Source organism: Pan paniscus, chromosome 18 (assembly GCF_029289425.2).
Source record: "Pan paniscus chromosome 18, NHGRI_mPanPan1-v2.0_pri, whole genome shotgun sequence".
In the NCBI taxonomy this organism is placed as follows: domain Eukaryota; kingdom Metazoa; phylum Chordata; class Mammalia; order Primates; family Hominidae; genus Pan; species Pan paniscus.
The window spans coordinates 4,296,289-4,317,825 of NC_073267.2; the positions used below are offsets into that span (position 1 = coordinate 4,296,289).

Consider the following 21,537-nt stretch of genomic DNA (forward strand, 5'->3'; position numbering starts at 1 on the left):
ACTACACACGTTTCTTATAGTCTGATTTATATAATTAAAACAACCATTGAAACTTATGGCTTAAACACACACATCTACAGCAGTCCCCTCATATCCACTCGGATACATTCCAAGACCCCCAGTCTTGGAACGCCTGAAACTGCGGATAGTACTGAATCCAATATTTACCAAGATTTTTGGATCTGACAACCAAGGTGGACACTCAGTGACTAAGAGGTGGGTAGTGTCTACAGTGTGGAAATGCTGGACAAATAAATGATTCACATCCCTGGGGGCACAGAGTGGGATGGTGACAGAATTCATCATGCAACTTGGAATGGCACTCAATTTAAAACCTTTTTTTTTTTTTAAAAAAAAAAAAAGACAGAGTCTCGCTCTGTCACCCAGTCTGGAGTGCAATGGCATGATCTTGGCTCACTGCAACCTCCATCTCCCGGGTTCAAGTGATTCTCCTGCCTCAGCCTCCTCAGTAGCTGGGATTACAGGCGTGCAATACCATGCCTAGCTAATTAATTTAAAATTTATGAATTGTTTATTCCCAGAATTTTCCATTTAATATTTTTGGACCACAGTTGACCCCAGGTAACTGAAACCTCAGAAAGTGAAATGACAGATTGGGGGAGCTACTGTACATTGACCCAGCCTATAAGCTTCATGTTCTATAACATGTACCCAATGTTCTTGAACATTTTCTAAGCTTAGCTTAGAAAAAGGTATTTTTTTTTAAGTTGCTTCTTCCCTGGGGACTATAAAATAAATAAATAAAAATAAGAATAAAAGTTATTGACCATAAATATATACATCCATAAGTACCCTTAACAATTAAAAATTAAAAAAAAAATTCTCTCTGAAACACACACACACACACACACACACACGTTAGTTACTGAAAGAGAACTGTTTCAGTGCAGTGGTTCTATACTGGGGATACACTTCAGAATTATTTGTGAACATTTTAAAAATGATTCTGAATCACTGTTCTAGAGCAGGGGTTGGCAATCTCCCAGGGCAAACACACTGAGCTGCTTGTTTCTGTAAATAAAGCTTTATTGGCACACAGCCACCTCATTTATGTACCACAGCAGCTTCTGCACTACAAGAACAGAAGTGATGAAAACCAAGACTGAATGGCCTGCAAAGCTGAAAATATTTAGTATCTGGCCCTTTACACGAAGTTTGCTAATCCTTGTTCTAGAGAAATGAAATGTTATGGAAAGTTAAGAATAATCATTTAGTGAGGAAATCTAATATATAATAATGACTTATGCAGCATTATTTCACATTAAAAACTCAAAACAAGGCTGGGTACAGTAGCTTACTCCTGTAATCCCAGCACTTTGGGAGGCCGAGGTGGGTGGATCACCTGAGGTCAGGAGATCAAGATCAGCCTGGCCAACATGGTGAAATCCCGTCTCTACTAAAAATACAAAAAAAAAAATTAGCTGTGTGTGGTGGCGGGCATCTGTAACCCCAGGTACTTGGCAGGCTTAGGCAGGAGAATCGCTTGAACCCGGGAGGCGGAGGTTGCAGAGCCGAGATTGTACCACTGCACTCCAGTCTGGGCAACAAAACGAGACCCTGTCTTAAAACAGACAAACAAAAAAAAACTTAAAACAACAATTTTATCTTTTAGGGAGGATTTGGTGTGTTTTAAATACATGTAGATTTTGTATACAGTAGCAATGATACGCACTACAACTAACAAAAGAGGAAAAAAGGAAGGAATAAATGGAAAATCATTTTCTTCAGCTCTAGATTGAGAAATTAAAAACATTTAACAAGAAGGGAACTATTGAAATGATTCTGTTAGCTTGATTTCACCTGGCAGTGGAGACAGGTCAAAAGAAACTAAAGCCAAATCATCAAGAGTGAATTCATGGGTCCTTCTCACTCGCTTTTTAAAATCCTAATGCCTCTCAGGGTCACGTTAAAGTTAGAATTTAAAATACACAAACAAAAAAATAAGAAAACAAAAACTCAAAGATCAAAACACAAAAGCATACAAACCAAAAATTCTAAATCCATTCCCACTTTTGCATATAGTTAACCCAGAAAGGATAAGAGAAATTCCAAACGAGTTAAGGACTACAGGACAAAGGTGGAGAAAATAAAGAGAAGCTGATACAAAGAAATGAAATGTGCATTCTGGAATTTTAATTTCCACGAAGGAAGACAGAAAAAAAAAAACCAAAACTTAACACAAGAATTTTATTTCCTAGGGAGCCACGATCCCAGTGGGGCACAGTACCTGTGACACGCCTGTTTGGGCTGGCGGCTGCCCCATGCCCACACTCATCGCCCCGCTGGATGACGGGAACTGGTTCTGTGGCAGAAACTGGCTCTGAGCGGGCGCCTGGGCCATCATGTTGTTGGTGTGTGCACCCATCATGTTCGGAGGCTGAGGCATTCGGGAAGGAGAAATGGCCATCTACGAGACAACAAGCACCACCAGAGCTGTAGTTCGGAAGCTGACGGCCAGAGTTTTCAAGGTGAGCCAGAATGATCCAAGGCTTCACAACCCCAGAGGATGGCAAGCACAGGGCTCACATCCTGCCCTTCCTCATGGGAAGAGACCACCACTTGCTAAGAACTCCCGGGCTCCTGGGCACCTTACACACTTTCTCAGGCAATCTCTCAAATGAGCCAGCTTCAAAATGTCCTCTGAATAGAAATCAATAGCAGGCTATAATTTAAAGTTTAAGACATGCCTATGAGTTCTCTAAAGTGTTTAGAAAGCAGCCTCGGAACAGCGAGCTCTCAGTCAACAGATGCTGACAATTCCCTGCTGGCCACATATCTGAGGCTGCCTTCTCCAGCCTTGGAACTCCCACATTCTCACAAAGCCACACATTCCTATGAATTTGTTATTCCAATAAAAAAACTAACAGTCAAATAATTCTGTGTAGTAATAATTTTTTTAAAATGAGAGATGAAAGAAATAAAGCATAACCCAAATTCAAAGGAACAAGAACCACAGGATTCTCAAGTGACATGAATTCTGCTGCTTAGATAATGTTCCATGTGAGAGGGAGGGCTATCTGCAGCACAGCGAAAGAGAACACTCACCCCTGGCACTGAGCCCATGCTGTTCATCTGGACAGAGTGGTTCATTGGGGAGGCTGCACGAGGTCCCATGGGTGCTTGTGGCAACTGGACATTCCCCAAGGACATGGGGTTAAATGAATTCATCCCTGTAAATGTACCCACAACGGTTCATTAGGAAAAGCACCCACAGGAAAACAGAATTACAACTTGCTAAATAAACTCTAAGTAAAATAAGATGGAACGCACAGGCAACAGAAAACTGAAAAGAAATCACCCAATTAATCAATGAAGATGATGAAGGAACAGACTTCTCCATATCCAGAGAAAACGGCATCAATGTGGGGGTGGTGACGGTGGCATGGTGAGGGGTACCAGGGAAGGACGAGGACATGAAGGCATAAGGTTGGTAAGACAGGAACAAGTGAGACATTAAACGAGGCTGTGGTAGAGCTGAGCCAGAGGGCACAGTACCAAAGTGTCATAGCAACAAAGAGGGTGAGGAGGTGCCCTGAAAGGACAGCACCCCCACAGTCTACAGAAGAGATGTTTCCAGAGACCAGGGCAAGCTTCTGTGCACACCCATACCTAATGCCTCTGGAGCAGCTGACGCCCATCATCCGAGGATTCCCAGTTCCTTGCTGGGTTTACATTCATTGTTAGAATCTGTGCTAAGACTCCAAATGTTCTTTTAATTTTGCAAGCACCTTAAGCATTAAGAAGTGCCCAAGGGTCAGCCGTCCTCAACCTTAGCCTCCTGTAGTTTACAGGAACACCACATCACTGAAAGACACTTCACAGCCAGTAAGTGTCTCCAGACTGCGGTGTCTAGTTCCTTCCAATTTCCAATAATACTCTGTAAACTCTGAGTTCTAAAGAAACACCAGTTCAAATTAGTCTTAGGACCAACACTAGAATCTGACAGAACCCTTTAGAGAATTTCTGGAAGGTGCTGCCTTAGCGCTGCTGTAGTCATGAGAAGGCTCAAAGGATGACTCACGGAGCACTACCTTCAATGGCTACCTAGCAATGGTACCCTCAAGTAACGGAGTGCCGATGCAGACCAGGAAGACTTTCCAGGGAGTCTATAATGTAAGCTTCCCCCCTCCTTGAGAATTTTTTTAAACACAATGAAAAACAATTACTAAGGAACAGCACTTAAAGAAATCTGTATTTACCCAGATGTGCTGGTAGGGAGGTTGCTAAGTGCATAACTAGAAAACATGTATTCCAATATTCTGCTGGTAAACAGCAGGAGCATCATACCCCACACCAGCAGCATCTTCCTATCCAGGCTGAAGTCCTGGACCAATCCCCAACACAGCATCCAGCCACTTTCCCAAGGCTCAATTTCTCTGACTCCTTGATTTCTTTCTTTTTTTTTTTGAGATGAGATTTCGCTCTTGTTGCCCAGGCTGGAGTGGAGTGGTGCGATCTCAACTCACTGCAGCCTCCGCCTCCTGGGTTCAAGAGATTCTCCTGCCTCAGCCTCCCGCATAGCTGGGATTACAGGTGTGCACCACCATGCCCGGCTAAATTTTGTATTTTTAATAGAGACGGGGGTTTCACCATGTTGGCTAGGCTGGTCTCAAACGCCTGACCTCAAGTGATTCTCCTGCTTCGGCCTCCCAAAGTGCTGGGATTACAGGTGTGAGCCACTGTGCCCAGCCTGACTCCTTGATTTCTTTCACCCCTCAAATCTAGACCATCAAAACAAGTCCCTGGTAAGTTTTTTTCCATAATATCAGCTTATCTACTATGTCTTTTCCAGGATGCAATACGAATACAACTTTTAAAATTATCTCTTCTACCTTCCCTCCCAAACTACTCTGCAAACCACAGCAAAGCCTCTTTCCTCAGAGTCTTCTGGATAATGTCACCACCTTGTTTCACAACCTGGAAAAATGTCCTCCTGCTTGGGTCTCAATGGTCAAGAGCTACAAGGTTTTCAAATGCTCCCTGCCCTAAAATAAAAATCACTGCTTCAACCAACCAAAAACCAGAGGCTCTCTACTTAAGAACCTTTCAAGGTTGTTGAGACAGCTGCTGACACCCCAACCTGGCACAGGACCTGTGTGTACACTCTCTCCAGAAGTTGACATCCAGCTGGGCTTAACCCCTAGGGCCAAGAGCAGCCCGTGCCGTCCCCATTTCAGCCTCTGCAAGTGCTCAGCAGTCTAGGACTGTCTTGCATGCTTCTCCTTCTCAGCATTCAGAAGCACTCCCTCCCCACATCTAGGGTGCTTCTTTCTCGGACTCTTCCTAAGAGTAACGTACCACGCCCCCTTCACCATCCATTAAAAAAATAAAAAGCTGGCCGGGTGCAGTGGCTCATGCCTGTAATCCCAGCACTTTGGAAGGCCAAGGTGGGCGGATCACAAGTTCACGCGATTGAGACCATCCTGGCTAACATGGTGAAACCCCATCTCTACTAAAAAAAAAGATACAAAAAATTAGCTGGGCGTGGTGGCGGGCGCCTGTAGTCTCAGCTACTATGGAGGCTGAGGCAGGAGAATGGCGTGAACCCGGGAGGCGGAGCTTGTAGTGAGCCGAGATGGTGCCACTGCACTCCAGCCTGGGCAACAAAGTAAGACTCCGTCTCAAAAAAAGAAAAGAAAAGAAAAGAAAATAAAGTAAAATAAAAAGCTAAGGCCGGGTGCAGTGGCTCACTCCTGTAATCCCAGCACTTTGGGAGGCTGAGGTGGACGGATCACGGAGATCAAGACCATCCTGGCTAACACGGTGAAACCCCGTCTCTATTAAAAATACAAAAAATTAGCCACGCGTGGTGGTGGGCGCCTGTAGTCCCAGCTACTCAGGAGGCTGAGGCAGGAGAATGGTGTGAACCCAGGAGGCGGAGCTTGCAGTGAGCCAAGATAGAGCCACTGCACTCCAGCCTGGGCGACAGAGCGAGACTCCATCTCAAAAAAATAAAAATAAAATAAAATAAAATAGAAATAAATAAATAAATAAATAGCTAAATACTGCTTCTTATCTCTTGGAAGATCTTTCCTATAATCTCCAAACTTCATACTATAAACATATCCATACTACCTGTAGAACTGAATTCTGCTTATCAGCAAAAAGGAATGGAAAGAAGAAAGGGTTAGAAAGAAATATACAGGGGGAGAGGAAAAAACAGTGAAAGTTATGGCTGTTGAATGTAAAACTAAAATATGATTCACCACAAACAGTTCAATACCTTGAGAAACTTGCATGCGATTCACTGGCAGGGACAGGGGTCCATCTATGGTGGCAAAACAAAAACAAAAACAAAACCACCCTAGTTATTTAATATAATCCTTGATTCAGGAATAGGAAATTTCTTATTAGGACTTCAAACTTAAAAGGGAAAACAGCCAATAGGTCCAAAAGCACGTGTGTTCCAATGCCAGCGCACCCTGTAAAGGGCCTTCCCAAGAGAGAAACTCAGTGTCCCAACACAGCCTGAGGCAGGTGGTCAGGGCCACTGCCACATCAACAGCTTCTGCAGGGCATGCATCAGATATTCTAATTCTCTGTTCTTAGAAATACACCCCAAACACGAAGGAAAACCAAGGAAACAGGCTAAGGGATGGCAGTAGGAAATAAAATCCTTACTTGGAGGTCTCACAGGTTGTGCCTGTGGAATCACAGGGGGCTGAGCCCCCGGGGCTGGTAAGGCTGGCTGGTTCCCCAAGATGCCTTGTTTATGTAAACGCGACCTCCGTTTTTCTTCTAGTTCTTTTTGTATCTTGTAGATTTTCTCTGCTAATAAGTGATAATATTCATCCTAAAAAGCAATAATATTCAATATGAAACAGTTAAAACTGTAAAAAGCAACTGAATGATCTGTGTTGTAGGTTCTAACTAATGAACTTCCTCATTGAGTACACTGGCAAAAGTAGTATGCAAATACCTGATACACCAGAAGCCCACATTCTTGCTGAATTCCCAATGACTTTATAGGACATATCAAATAGTAGGTACTTAATACATGTTCCATTTCATTCAAATGAACTTCTTGAATATTCGCTGATGCTAACAATATTACACCACCACCTACTATGAAAAATATATCCCATGGATATAATGTAAATTTATATACTCCATGCACCAATGTAGCTAATCAAGAGAGTTCTGCAGGAAATTTGTGTCTTATCTGGGAAGTCTCCTTGGTCAGTGGCCTCAAGGTGAGGAGTCTGTCCCAACTACATAGATTCCACTATTTCCAGATAACAAAGCAGACAAATGTAGTGCTGTCTACTACAGATGCTGTAGAGGCCAGAGCACGGTAAACAGCAACCTACCCTGCTGTTGGCAGACTCGTACATGTCCCCTTCCACTTTCTTAGCATAGGCTACCAGGTTTTCCATGCGGCGATCCTTTAGAGCTGCGGGATCAGGTGTTGGGAAGATGGCTTGGACGCTGAAAGGATAACACATCTATCAAACTACTTTTTTTCTTTCTTCTTTTTTTTAAAGACATGGGGTTTCGTCCAGGCGCGGTGGCTCATGCTTGTAATCCCAGCACTTTGGGAGGCTGAGGCGGGAGAATCACCTGAGGTCAGCAGTTTGAGATCCGCCTGGCCAACGTGGTGAAATCCTGTCTCTACTAAAAATACAAAAATTAGCTGGGCATGGTGGTGGATGCCTGTAATCCCAGCTACTCGGGAGGCTGAGGCAAGAGAATTGCTTGAACCCGGGAGGCAGAGGTTGCAGTGAGCTGAGATCGTGCCATTGCACTCCAGCCTGAGCGACAGAGTGAGACTCCATATCAAAAAAAAAAAAAAAAAGACACAGGGTCTTGCTCTATTGCCCAGGCTGGAGTACAGTGGCATGATCATAGCTCACTGCAACTTTGAACTCCTGGGCTCAATGATCTTCCCACCTCAGCCTCTAAAGTAAGCTGGGAAGTACAGGTGCACACCACCATGCCTGGCTAATTTTTAAATTTTCTGTAGAGATGGAGTTTTATTATGTTGCCCCGGCTGGCCTGAACTCCTGGGCTCACACAATCCTCCCACCTCAGCCTCCCAAAGCACTGGAATTACACGTGGGGGCCACTGCACCTGGCCTGAAGCTACTTCCAATGCCGTCAAATAAGCACTACAAAATCAGGATCATGTATCTCTGGTGGCAATACAGTGTGGAGAGAAATGCCAAGCCTCTCTTGCCTAGCATATCAATACATGAATGATGTTAACTCCCTGGAGACAATCCTGACCTATCAACTTATCTACACATCAAACACATCAATATTTTGCTATTAACAAGTATGTGCTGGGTCATTTCCAGAGTAACACGATTTTCAAATCCCTAATTTTTAAACTACTTATTACTAAAAAAAATTTGATCAAAATAAGGAAGGGAAAAAACTCAAAGGGAATGTAAGTCTAGCTCATTTAAAATAACTAGCTCAACAAAGTTAGGCTTGGTGTAGTGGCTCATGCCACCCAGCACTTTGGGAGGCCAAGGCAAGAGGATTACTTGAGGCCAGGAGTTTGAGACCAGCTTGGGGAACCTGGCAAGACTCCGTCTCTCTCTCTCAACAACAACAACAACAATAAAAAGGCCGGGTGCGGTGGCTCATAATCCCAGTACTTCGGGAGGCTGAGGTGGACGGATCACTTGAGGTCAGGAGTTTGAGACCAGCCTGGCCAGCGTGGTGAAACCCTGTCTCTACCAAAAACACAAAAACTAGCTGGGGGTGGTGGCATGTGTTTGTAATCCCAGGTACTCGGGAGGCTGAGGCAGGAGAATCACTTGAACCTGGGAGGCGGAGGTTGCAGTGAGCTAAGACTGTGCCACTGTACTCCAGTCTAAGCAACAGAGCGAGACTCTGTCTCAAAAAAAAAAAAAAAAAAGTTAACTGTTAACTTTCCGTTATGTTAACTAACTGTAAGGTGATAATGACATCCCATCTATACTCTAAACTTTTCCAATTCTGAGGGGTCTCCACAACTAGAATCTGGAACTACAAAATAAGGTGAGGCTCTTGAGCTAACCCCAGCCCCCTCACGCAGCCTAAAGTGCAGAAGCACATTAAGGCCAGGCTGCACTGAGGGTCTTTGCCTCGGTGATAGGGGCTGCAAGTCAGTGCCCCTTGGCAGTACAGAGCCACCAATGCTCTCTTTGTCACCCCCGCTCACCGAGGACATACAGTGTGGGAATCTCTGGCCTGCCTAGGGCTGCCAGAACTCTACCAGCAGTGAGAGTGGCTCCCTAAATAAGCACGTGACTTGTATAGGCTCCTAGGGTACTGTCATCTGGTAGCCAATGGGCAACACAGGAATAAAATCAAACATCTATGAAACTGCAAAACTGTTACGTACAGTTTATGCACTAGATGGCTCCGCAGGTCCTGAGTGACATGTTCGTGCCAGCCTTTCCTTACACCGGTGCTAGAAGGAGGAGCTGCTGTTGGTATAGTGCTGAGGGTTCCAATGTTACCAGAGTTGGAGCCATCGTTCATCAGTGGGCTAAGGAGGAAATAAAGACACTTCATCCATCTACTGAAGTGACTCAAACACACTTTGTCTAGTAAGGTTCTTCTACCACCACATGTGACTTTTAAAAGTTTAAGTCAGGAGAGCCAAGTGATGTAAATAAATAAAACTTAAACTATGTTTAATCTATTATCTGCTCTACATTTATAATTAAAGAAAAAAAGGAAAACAGCATTCACCCCTCACCACCCCATTTAAACTATTTTCTCTGCCACACATTTAGAAAGAATCAGTTTTGTGTGGTTCTCAGTCCATGCTCCTGTTGGACTGTCACTCAGAACTGAAACAGGGTCTTACTTTGTGGCCCCCAGGGAAGTCGGAAGAGCTGATTCTGAAATCAAGTTTGGGGGCTGCTGATCTGTTGTTATTCCTCCTGCTGGAATGTTCATTGGATTATTTCCTTTAAAGACAGAAAAGAAATCAATCAACAGTTAAATTTTAATATATACTTCAAAGTTTTGATGACAGATAACCAACATGCCACCATATAAACAATTGGTGATTATTTAAATAAGTGATTCTGGCCAGTTATAGTAAGCACTGCGGCAGGAACTCTGAGTGTCATATTTTCAATAATGGTAATCAACGTGCACAAATAATCAGTAGACACTCTCCCCACTCTACTTTGTAACCAAAGTAAGGTGTGTTTATGGAGGTTAGCTGGTATCTAAGTGAAAAAGTTATAAATGACCCATATGCAGCCTCTTACTTTCATTCTGCTTCATTAGTATCGCTCCTGAGTGACTCAGCTGCACTGACACACACCTCTGTGTCTCCACCCCCAATATCAGAAAATAAAATTACAGAAATTAAGCTCAGGAAAAAAATATAGAGGTCAATTTGTCTACAATCTTCCTATTAAACGAAACGAAAGCTGAGACTAAAAAAGGTTAAGCTAGTCCCAAATTATACCATCAACAGGAGAGGAGTGAGATTAACACTTGGGTCTCAGGATTCTAACTCAGTCTCCTGGCCAGTATTAGTTAGACATTCATTAGGGCAGTTGTTTTCCAGAAAGCAACAAGTAAGATGACTTTAGCTGGGCATATTTTAAGGAGTAATTTTTAAGTGTAAAATAGTTACTCTATTAGGGAAAGAACAAAACTAGCACAACTAGTCAGCCAGTCTTGACTTCACAGACATCACTGCTTAGCTTAAGCCTAAATGTAAAGGGACTGTGTCCACTTAAAGAAAAATATTAAGGAAACCATATGCAGACATGGCAAAATCATGGCGATGTGTGAGCAAACGATCAAAGGCTGGCAAATAATGGGCTGGGGTGACAAAAGAAATGCTGACATGTCCAGCAGCCTGAGCCAAGAGTTTCCAGGACTCCTGTCATTAACCTGCTGAAGTCCAGGCTGGTCACTTCCAACTGAGGGGTAGACCCTAACCAAGATGTGTGAGAAACTGGCAAACACAAGTACTCCAACAAATAAATGACAACAGTCAGCATGAGGCGTCCAGTCAGCATCCTGACTTGTGAGATCTGCATTCTGAGGCACATGGCACATTCTTTATGAAAACTGTCCAGAAAGAAGTGGCACAGCAAGCAACAAAAACACTGCTTCATTTGCAAATGCTGCTCTTTTTATAAGCATGTAACATTTTCCTTGCATCAGATACTTCAGCTTTTTCCTGGGAGATTTTTTATTTCAACCACTGTAGTAAAAAACACAAAACAAACTGAAAACTGCCTTGGGTTCCATCACTCCATTCCCTTTGCCGCATTTGGACAAGTAAGAACGAAGTTGAGAGTTCCTTCACCTACCCAGGGGGTTGAGAGTCCTCATCTGCTGGTGGGTTTGAGGCTGTGCTGGTTGCTGGCCAGGAACCTGAGGCTGCAGCTGCGTCTGGGGCTGGTTCATGTAGGGGAGTCCGAGAGCAGCATAGGCTCGCTGCATGGAGCTGGGGTCTATGGGATTTGGGTTACTTAAAGAAGTGGCATTCTGTTGCCCTGTGCCAACAGAACCAATTGTGTTTTGAATTCCACTAGCTGGAGACCCCAGGATGGCTATAACGACAAACAGACAGACAGACAAAAAAGAGAGGTAAGTAAAAGGGAGAAGCCCACGAATGATTTAAAAACTATTGAGAAGCAAATACATTTCATCAAAATACTATACATGAATATCATAAAGCAGTAAACAAGGCTAGGGAGAAAGGAACTGTGCTGAAGGACTCATTTATTCTGCCTAGCAGTAAGTGAGGAACAAAAAGTTAAAGAAAAGTCAAGTTTCTATCTTAGCATGCAACAGACCATAAAATCTCACAGATAACACTTGAAAAAAATTATTATGTCTTATAACCTAGAGACTCCTCAAGAAGTCAGTTCCAGGGAGTGGCAAATGTATGACAAGGGAAACGTCTGATTCTCTGGGGACCAGCAGACACCTCTGAGATGAACAGAGGAGCCCCCTCCTGTTGACCCCAACCCTGTCCTTCACTGCTCACCTGCACAGGCACAGAGGGCTTAAGAGAAGGAGCAGAGATGATACCTGGTTGGTCAGTTTTGATTAATAAATCTATAATGTGCTCTTCCAAATCACATAATTGCAAGTCCTTGAAACGTACACAAACAATGACAGCATGGACATATCCTTCTGATGGGATTCCTATGCAGCAGAGCACCATGCTGAGCTCTCCAGCTACATGAAGCTGTTCAAGAAATACTGTACTTGATTGATTGACTGACTGAACTGTTTGAAATTAAGGTTGGAGTGAGGCTTCGCAATTCTGCATGGGTCTTATTATCCAGGGGCTACCTCAGCACCTCTGATATTCAGGAGGTGGCTCTGCCTCACGTGGCCAAAGTCAGCTTCTGCTACTGAGGCCCACTGCTGGCTGGCAGGGAAGCTGCCCCATCCAGCTAGCTAACCCCAGGAGACTAAAGGAAAAACTGGTGTCAACATAAGGAGCTCCATCCCAAAGGGCTTCCAAGGTAATGGAGAGACAACTCCAAACTTGCATCAACTTGGACATTTCAAGGTCAATTCATCTACCCACCTACCTACCCACCTGTTACCTGTTTGCCTGCCCCCTCATCTGTCGCAACAACCCAAATGCTGTTGTGTGAAAATTTATCATATGGCAGAAGTTCTATATGATACCATTTATTCGTATTTTTGAGTTCCTTTCTAACTTCCACAAATTTTAGAGTCATGTTAAAAATAGCATCTTATAGTGTTGTTGCTATAACACACCATTTTTGATACATAAAACACGACCACAAAGCCTTTCTTTCAAATCCCAACCACTACGTGTAACAGTAATATTCTCACATTCAACCATCAGCACACCTATAATAACCCCAATACCTACCAGAGCAACTTAATTAAACTAAAATGTGTGAAAAAAATTCCTGGTAATTATACATTCCATACTATTAACTTTTCTAATAATGATATTCAGATCAACTCATTAACACTCATCAGACACAACTACATACACCAAGCACTCATTAACATAAATGAAAAGCAACTCCCAAGGTGCACTTTATGACAAGTGTGTAGCTGAAGTAAGTCATGCACAATACCTTTAAAAGTATTCTAATACTTACTACTCCCCAAAACTTTAAACATGTGTCCACCATACTTCTGAAACCGACATCCTACATTTTTAAGAAGCACTATGGTATAGAAATCAAAGTTAACAGTGGTAGGATTGTTTATTTTTCTACAACCTTGCGATGTAAGGAAGAACAGGGCTACGCTATATTTAACACACATGGTGATGGACTGTGGAGAAGAACTTAAAAGAAACCAAGTATGGAGCCTTCCATTTCCCGTAAACCCTTTATTGACTTGTTCCTACTACATTTCTCTTTTATCCACACCTCCCCAAGTGCCATCTACTTAACTAAAATGCCCCACCTTACAGTGAATGCCACTCCTAAGCCCACAGCCACTTACAGGGCAGCCAACGCCTCATACTCACATAGGCCTCCCACGGAAGCTGCTGACATGTTCACTGCATTTTGTGTTAGAGGCATTCATTTTCTAAACGTAAACATTATTATATTTTTATTTTAAAAGAAAATATACCCATGAGAAGCATTTGGAACTCATCATTTCTAAAATTCAGAAGCAAAGGAAATTAATTATGAACAAATAAAGAAGGTCTCTGCCATTTAAGCATGGCTGAATTTGAAGTCCAAATGATGCTATTAGATGAAATGACACAAATACTGAAGGGTAAGGGTGCTCAGGCATTCACTGCAGGGTGATGGCTGACTGAAAGGGGAGTCACTATGTATAAGCCACCATCAACTGTACTGCAACCTCAAGGTGCTCCAAGTGCTCCATGGTGGTATTCCCAATCCCTCTCTGAAATCCCACAGTGACTCCTGTACCCCTGCTTGTCTTTAGACACTGACCCTTCGTGTATTCACTCACTCACGTGACAGACTCAGTGAGTACACTCTGCCAGGCTCCCAGACATGGTGTGGGCACAATCTCTGCATTCCCTGAGCCTAGGGACAACAGATTATCTAATAATCACCTAATGCACCCAAACTGCACCTTGGAACCCTGGGACAGGGAAAATCAGGCTCATGTCACGTTCCCTGTGCATCCCTGAAAGGTGGGATTAATGTCAAATTCGGTTTTGCTCTTCACCACCTGCCACATGGGCCACGTAACCTGCTGTGCAGAGTCCAGGGGACGTGCCAGCTATAGCACAGCGGCCAGCACACCATGGGCCCTCGCAGCGCAGCCCATGGAGTGTCTTGGAACTGAACAGAAATGCACGGAGATTGGTCCATCTACCTGGCATCCCTAAGGATGAAGTTTCTCTATTTATCCTTTCTGTATTATTGCCACTTAACTTCTTCCAATGTCAAGGCCGTGTGCTCATTTGGCCATTTCTACATCTTTCTTCCTCGCTAGAGCATAAAGCTCTAACTTTTAGGAAGTCACAACACACCTGCAATGCACTAACACAGTGGCTGGGTTCTTCTGGGCCCATCAGGCAACACTCCTGTCCTGGATATTGACCTCTTTAAAGCTCCCCAACATCCCCTAGTCTCACCACCCCTTCTGATGTTGCTGAAGAAGGAGCCTATGACCTATGAACAAAAGGCCAGGTTTTATAGCAGGCTCTTTCTCGGACTCACCTGCCACTCTTCATGCACAAACAATGTTCCACTAAGAGGCCGGGTACGGCCAAGTGTAACTGGGTGCAGTGGCTCATGCCTGTAATCCCAGCACTTTGGGAGGCCGAGGCAGGTGGATCACTTGAGGTCAGGAGTTCGAGACCAGCCTGGCTAATAACATGGTGAAACCCCATCTCTATTAAAAATACAAAAATTAGCTGAGTGTGGTGGTGCGTGCCTGTCATCTCAGCTACTTGGGAGGCTGAGGCAGGAGAACCGCTTGAACCTAGGAGGTAGAAGTTGCAGTGAGCTGAGATCGCGCCACTACACTCCAGCCTGGGCAACAGAGAGACTCTGTCTCAAAAAACAAAAGAAAAAAGGAATGTTCCACTAAGAGGTTTTCTGTACAGTCTATGTTGCTGATGCAAAGCACTCAGTTACTCAGACAACTTAAGCCCCTAATCATTCTCAATAAAACTGAACTCCATTTGGAAATTCAGTGAAAACGGACACGAATCAAATCTCCAAACTTTGTGAGGGTAGGGGGAGACAGACCATGAAGCAGAGCAGTAGTTGCTACAGCTGATGCTTCAGCAGCACGAGAGTGAGCCACGGGGTCACCCAACGCAGGCCAGAAACACAGTGCTTGCGGGAGGCGAAACTTGTGTATGGGGAAGGCCAGCTGTAGGGCTTGAGTCCACCTGGTTTTGGTATACCTGGGGTGTCCTGGAACCAGTTTCCCAAGGATACCAAGACACTTAGACACAAGACAGGTGGCTCACGCCTGTAATCCCAGCACTTTGGGAGTATGAGGGTGGGGAGATCACCTGAGGTCAGGAGTTTAAGACCAGCTTGGACAACATGGTGAAACCCCATCTCTACTAAAAATACATAAAGTAGCCAGGCATGGTGGCATGTGCCTGTAATCCCAGCTACTCGGGAGGCTGAGGCAGGAATCGCTTGAACTAGGGAGACGGAGGTTGCGGTGAACTAAGATCGCGCCACTGCACTCTAGCCTGGGCGACAGAGTGAGACTTCGTCTCAAAAAAAAAAAAAAAAAAGAATTTATTCAGACCTGCAGCCATCTCTACAAAGTTGCTGGTGGCACCACCGTACCTTGCGGGCATTGCGTGGGCCAGGACCTACTTCCTACCTGGCACCTTCCTATGCACTGCGTGGGGCACGACAGTGAAGAGAAGCACTGAGGGGAACCCAGGCACTGCCAGGCTGGAGACTCAGCCTCCTATCAGGCACGGCCACAAACCCTCAAGCAAAAGGCTTTCTTCAGAAGCCAAGTGACACTGGCGCAGTGACACTGCTCCTTGCTAGCAAGGAGAAAAGCTGTTCAGATGAAACACATCACCCACGACCCTTTGGTGCTTAAGTCAGGGTCAATCAAGCCCACCATTCTCTCTACAGCCTTCAGATTCTGCTCCTTGCTGTCCCCCATCCCACTACAGTCTGTCAAAAGAGGTGAAAATCTCTGAAGGGCCCTCAAGTGAACAAAGGGCCTGCTCCACACACACTCACTGGGCACCTGATGGGCTATTCGATGAGTGGCAGTTCAAAGGAGGGAGATCCTGACTCCATATAAAAAAAGGAGGTTTTTTTTTTTTTTTTTTTGGTTTTTTGTTTTGCTTTGTTTTTTTTGAGACGTAGTCTTGCTCTGTCGCCCAGGCTGGAGTGCAGTGGTGCGATCTTGGCTCACTGCAACCTCTGCCTCCCGGGTTCATCAAGTCATTCTCCTGCCTCAGCCTCCCACCTCAGGATACCGAGTAGCTGGGACTACAGGCGCATGCTGCCATGCCCAGCTAATTATTTGTATTTTAGTAGAGACGGGGTTTCACTGTGTTGCTCAGGCTGGTCTTGAACCTGAGCTCAGGCAATCCGCCTGTCTCACTCAGCCTCCCAAAGTGCAAGGATTACAGACGTTAGCCACTGCGTCCGGCCAAAAGGAGGTGTTTTAAACAATCTGAGGCACCTACAGATGGAACATGTTGCCAGGTGAAGCAGTGGGAGCTACACTCATGGAGATGCCGGGCAGCAGCTGGGGCCACGGCTGACGCAGCCGGGACAGTGCGTGCATTAGGCTGGCTCTGGGGCCGACCCTGCGCACTTGCTTCAACAGTCCCTGGGGGACTCTAGGTTGGAAAACCCCTGGTCTCTCTCTCAGAGAATGACTCAAACCCTCTCACCAGCACTGGCCCAGATACCTGGTCTTTCAAGGCATCCAGAGCAGTGCATCCCAGATTTTAATGTGCACACTAATCACCCAGGATTTTTATAAAAATGCAGGTTTTAATATAAGAGGTCTCAAATGGGGGCCCAATTTCTTTATTGCTTACAACCCGGGAGCACCTCTATGGCTTCCCTGAGGCCTACACTTTGAGCAGCAAGAACTTCACAAGTGAGGCAGCATAAGCCCCAAGAGGGGAACCTGCTCACGGGTCCCAAAGCCCAGTCCTCCATGCCACTCTGTGCACTGAATTTACTGGAGGTCAGATGCCAGGATTGACATAAGATACTTATCTTGGCAAGTCCTAATTATTCAACAAAAATTGAATATTGCTATAAGGGATGGTTAACTCGAGATCAGTGATTACAGAATCTTTAAAAAACAATTCAAGGAAAAATCGAATGAGGCCAGGCGCGGTGGCTCACACCTGTAATCCCAGGACTTTTGGGAGGTCAAGGTGGGAAGATCACTTGAGCTCAGGAGTTCGAGACAAGCCTGAGCAACATGGTGAAACCCTATCTCTACAAAAAATACAAAAATTAGCCAGGTATGGTGGCAGATGCCTGCAGTCCCAGGTACTCAGGAGGCTGAAGTGGAATGACTGCTTGAGCCCGAGAGGTTGAGGCTGCAGTGAGACTTGGCTATGCCACTGCATGCCAGTCTGGATGACAGAGCAAGACTCCGTCTCAAAACAAACCAACCAACCAAACAAAACTCAACACAGACCAAAAAGGTAATCAATGGTCTGGGCTTCATTTCAAAGAACCTCAGATTAGCTCCACAGGTGATTCTGGAAGGTTCTCTCAGTGGAGACATTAATCACAGAAGTTAAGAGAGTGGAGCATGTGCTGACCAAGGAAGTGTGCATCAGGTAAGACCAGCGCTGGCCTGTGGGAAACACTGCCTAAAAAGCAGAGTCCCGGGGCCCCTAAGGCAGTCTCCACAGAGCGAGCACAGGTGGGTCTCGGCAGAGTCCCTGAGGCTTCCAGGAGCTCATCACAGTCCACCTTTCTGTTCACCTCGTTTGCACAGGAACCCCAGTCCAGTCAAATGCATGCCCTCACAAGCTGTGCACTGTGCAGACACTGTCACCACTGTCTGAAATGTTCTTCCTTTGTTATTCTGTTTGCACTGGGCTCCACCAAGTCCCACCTTTCTCTATAAAGTAGTCAGGTGCGCTCCAATTCTCCTCGAAAAGAATGCCGATTGCACTGACTTGTCTCTACTTCAGTCCTTTGAGGGAGATCACCCTTACGTTATTTTTAACATATATATTGTCTTCAAAACCCAACCTTAAGCCAACGTAGGGTCAGATTCACATTTTCCTCTCTGGGTTCCTAACTCAAGAGTTCACACACGATAAGCATAATTTGCTTTGGGAGAAGAGAAAAAACAATAAAATTTACAAAAAGGATATTGCTGAAACCTTGTCAATCATACTTTTGTAAAAAAAACTACCAAAACCTTGCAGCAAGTTAATCTAAATCTTCCTTGTGACTTTATAAAATCATCCTGGTAATATCTTACATTCTGACTAGTAGAAAACCTGTGGTTTACCACTTGACAGAGCATGCACAGAATCAATTTTCACAACACTCAGGCAGTTATAAGGATGGTTAAAAAAAAAAAACCACATACGCTTCTTTTTTCTTTTAAAACAAAAACCACATAAGTGTTTCTTAAAAAGAGAAATCACCAAAGTTTACAACTGTCATGGTAGTATGTACTAAAAACAAAAGATCCTCAAAAAGCCACACCCCCAAATTAAAGTTAAGAGTAAAATTCTAGCTCATTATTCATAGAATATTGTATAACTACAAACTTGACAATGAATATTTTGGCACTTAAAGAGCCTATTACTGAAATGTGCCCTAAAACACAAGAAATTTAGCCATCACAATATACTAAAGAAAAAACTTTTACAGTAACGTGGGAGGAAAAACAGACTGTATTCCATTAGAACTACTGTCCCAAATATCTGGTTCTAGAAGACCCAGGATTCCAGAATGTCACTTTATATAAAAAATGTCCAGGGAAATTGTTTATTAATTCAAATTTTAGTCAATCAAAGAATAATTTAACTGACTTTTAGGAAACTGGCTTTTTTTTTTTTTTTTTTTTTGAGACAGAGTTTCGCCCTTGTTGCCCAGGCTGGAGTGCACTGGCGTGATCTCAGCTCACCACAACCTCCGCCTCCCAGGTTTAAGTGATTCTCCTGCCTCAGCCTCCCAAGTAGCTGGAATTACAGGCATGCGCCACCACGCCCGGCTAATTTTGTGTTTTTAGTAGAGACTGGTCTCCAACTCCCAACCTCAGGTGATCTGCCCGCCTCGGCCTCCCAAAGTGTTGGGATTACAGGCGTGAGCCATTGCGCCTGGCCAGGAAACTGGCTTTTAAAGGAAACTCGTTGTGGTTCTTCTGTAGGGAGGCAGATAACAGGCCCCATTACCCTGGCATTTCTCTTCTCTATGACAGGGACACCCTGCTTTAAAGGAAGCAGGGTCAGCGTCAGCTCGCTGCCTACTCCCTCGCCGCCAGAGGGAGGTGGGCTGGACTCAGTAAAAGGAAAACCACGGGGGCTGTCACTGGCACGCCACTCCACAGTACTCTTAGGAACAAAGCACTTTTTCCATCTTTCCCTGGGCCACTCAGAAACAACCAGAAAGAAAAGCAGCACATGTTCTCCAGGCAGCTGCGGGGTCTTGAGGAAGGATGATCAAGAAGAATGAGAGGAATGAACACGTAATACACAAAACAGGGGAGGGTGGCAAGATGGCACAGACGAGATGGAGGAAGATGAGGAAGACTGTGCTGTGCTGGAAGGGTCGCTAAGGGTACAGCTCCAGCCAGAGGGGACAGGAGATTGAAGGGCACTTCCTAGCTGTCCGAAACTGAATGACACACCCAAAGACCACAGTTTTACCTCTAAAATGACAGGAAGATGGTTGAAAAACGGGAGGGAGGTTCATCCTTCTTACTGCCTGAAGCCTACAAATGGCAGGGAGCCCCAGAGCCCCAGGCGGACCTCCCAACAAGCAGGGATCGCTGCGTAACCAGCCGTGCCGAGGGCTACAGACAACCTAGACAACGGCAAAACGACTGGGGTGATCACAATGCAGCAGCCCTAGGGCAGAGGCTCTCACTGTGAAGCAGAGTGAATGTTTAGTTATACAAAGAGTTCTGGGGACCATAGCTCCACGTAGAGGGAAACCTTCACAAATGTCTGTGTGGGATTTTATACTGACCCAGACTGACTGACAGAGCCTTCAAAATTTACTTCAGGATAAGGGCTTTCCAATTCCAAAAGAAGTATCCCCTCTATCCCCCTCCCTAAGACGTCACTGCCATTATAGCGACATGGAATTTAAATTCTCATGTATGGAGTAACTGTCAGGAAATACCATGTCTTCGTGTTGGCTCAGTGAACAAAGTGACTCTGCTGTTCCATGCTGCTTCAAGTGCGTGTATGCAGGGGGCAGGGAGAGGGAGAGGCAGTGAGTGAGTCAGGGTCCAACATTATCACAGCCGTTCCTGACACGGAGAGCCCGCCTGCCCTCTGAGCTTGGCTGTACCTTGGGCTGCTGTCCGCCCTACCTCACCCTGCACTCCGTGGCTCATAACCCCTGCCCACTCCCTACCTACTCTCTGAATTTTCTTTAGAAACAACTTCTATTCTCATCTCCAAGCTTCTCTGCCCCCGTGCTCACTTACTTTGTTGGTTTCGCTTGTCACTGGCATTTTTCAAAGGGAGGCAAACAGGACAGTCATGTCGTGTGCAGTTCTTCCAATGAGAGATGATTTGTCGTGAAGATGCACAATGGGCAACTATGACCAGAAAAACAACGAGATGTTATTTTTCTATCCAAATCGTCACACTTTCAATTATACCTAAATTATAATGCCAGATTCCATAAGAAAATGGTAACAAGTGTAACCATAACACAGTATAGGCAGTCCTCAACTTACAAACAGGCTGTTTTCCAAAAAGTTTGTAAGTTGACTGTTGAGAAATCCAAACAAAACTTCCCCTAGAAGCAATGTTATGAAGGATGGGTGATAAAGGGCAGCCCACAAAACAAAACAAAAACTATTCAACCTGGAATAGCGAACAACTGCAATGAAAGGTAGAACAAATAATAGTTCTGTGATGTCACTATTTAAAATAAAAAGGTTCAATTATGTTTCAAGATGAAACCACCTAAATACTACAGTGAAGAAATACAGATAGAGAAGCAAATGAGAAGTCTGTAGAGATTCTGAAAGGGACTCTGGGCACTTGGTGAAGAAGTACTCGAGAGGGTAACTGACCCTGGTTATTCCGTCTTCATCTTCTAAAGGTCTAACCTTACCCTTCTCTGCTTCTCTGTTACAACAGGGTTACTCTGGGGACTCACAAATGTCACAACGGGAGACGGGGAGACCAGGGGGAGATTCCCCTAAAGTTTATGAGCATGAGAAGAGAAGGAAAGAGAATAAAGATTAAAGGAAAGTACAGCTGTTAATAAGAAACACTTCCTTCGGTAGAAATGAGGTGTCTGCGGTAAAAGGGGAGACAGAGGGCACGTGAAGTGCCTAGTTCACCACCTCCCCTGGGATGATACAGTGCATAGTTCCCCATGTCACTGCCAGTCACCCAGGACAACTTCGCTGTCATCCGCACTTGCCTCAAGACACAGGACA

General features: G+C 44.8%; 1 protein-coding gene across 6 annotated transcripts in view; it reads right to left on the bottom strand.

Moving 5' to 3' along the window:
* Positions 1-21,537, bottom strand: part of CREBBP (CREB binding protein) — a 153,981-nt gene that overhangs the window by 44,939 nt on the left and 87,505 nt on the right. For 4 of the 6 annotated variants that reach the window (XM_008968016.5, XM_063598312.1, XM_034939693.3 and 1 more), the window contains exons 5-13: positions 20,569-20,682; positions 11,301-11,543; positions 9,827-9,929; positions 9,356-9,502; positions 7,332-7,449; positions 6,643-6,814; positions 6,245-6,289; positions 3,067-3,191; positions 2,249-2,428 (exon numbers count right to left, since the gene is read on the bottom strand). In XM_008968016.5, the coding sequence (XP_008966264.4) occupies positions 2,249-2,428; positions 3,067-3,191; positions 6,245-6,289; positions 6,643-6,814; positions 7,332-7,449; positions 9,356-9,502; positions 9,827-9,929; positions 11,301-11,543; positions 20,569-20,682 (1,247 nt within the window). The remainder of the gene's footprint in view (positions 1-2,248; positions 2,429-3,066; positions 3,192-6,244; positions 6,290-6,642; positions 6,815-7,331; positions 7,450-9,355; positions 9,503-9,826; positions 9,930-11,300; positions 11,544-20,568; positions 20,683-21,537) is intronic. The other 2 variants (XM_034939696.3, XM_034939695.3) reach the window with 1 other exon arrangement.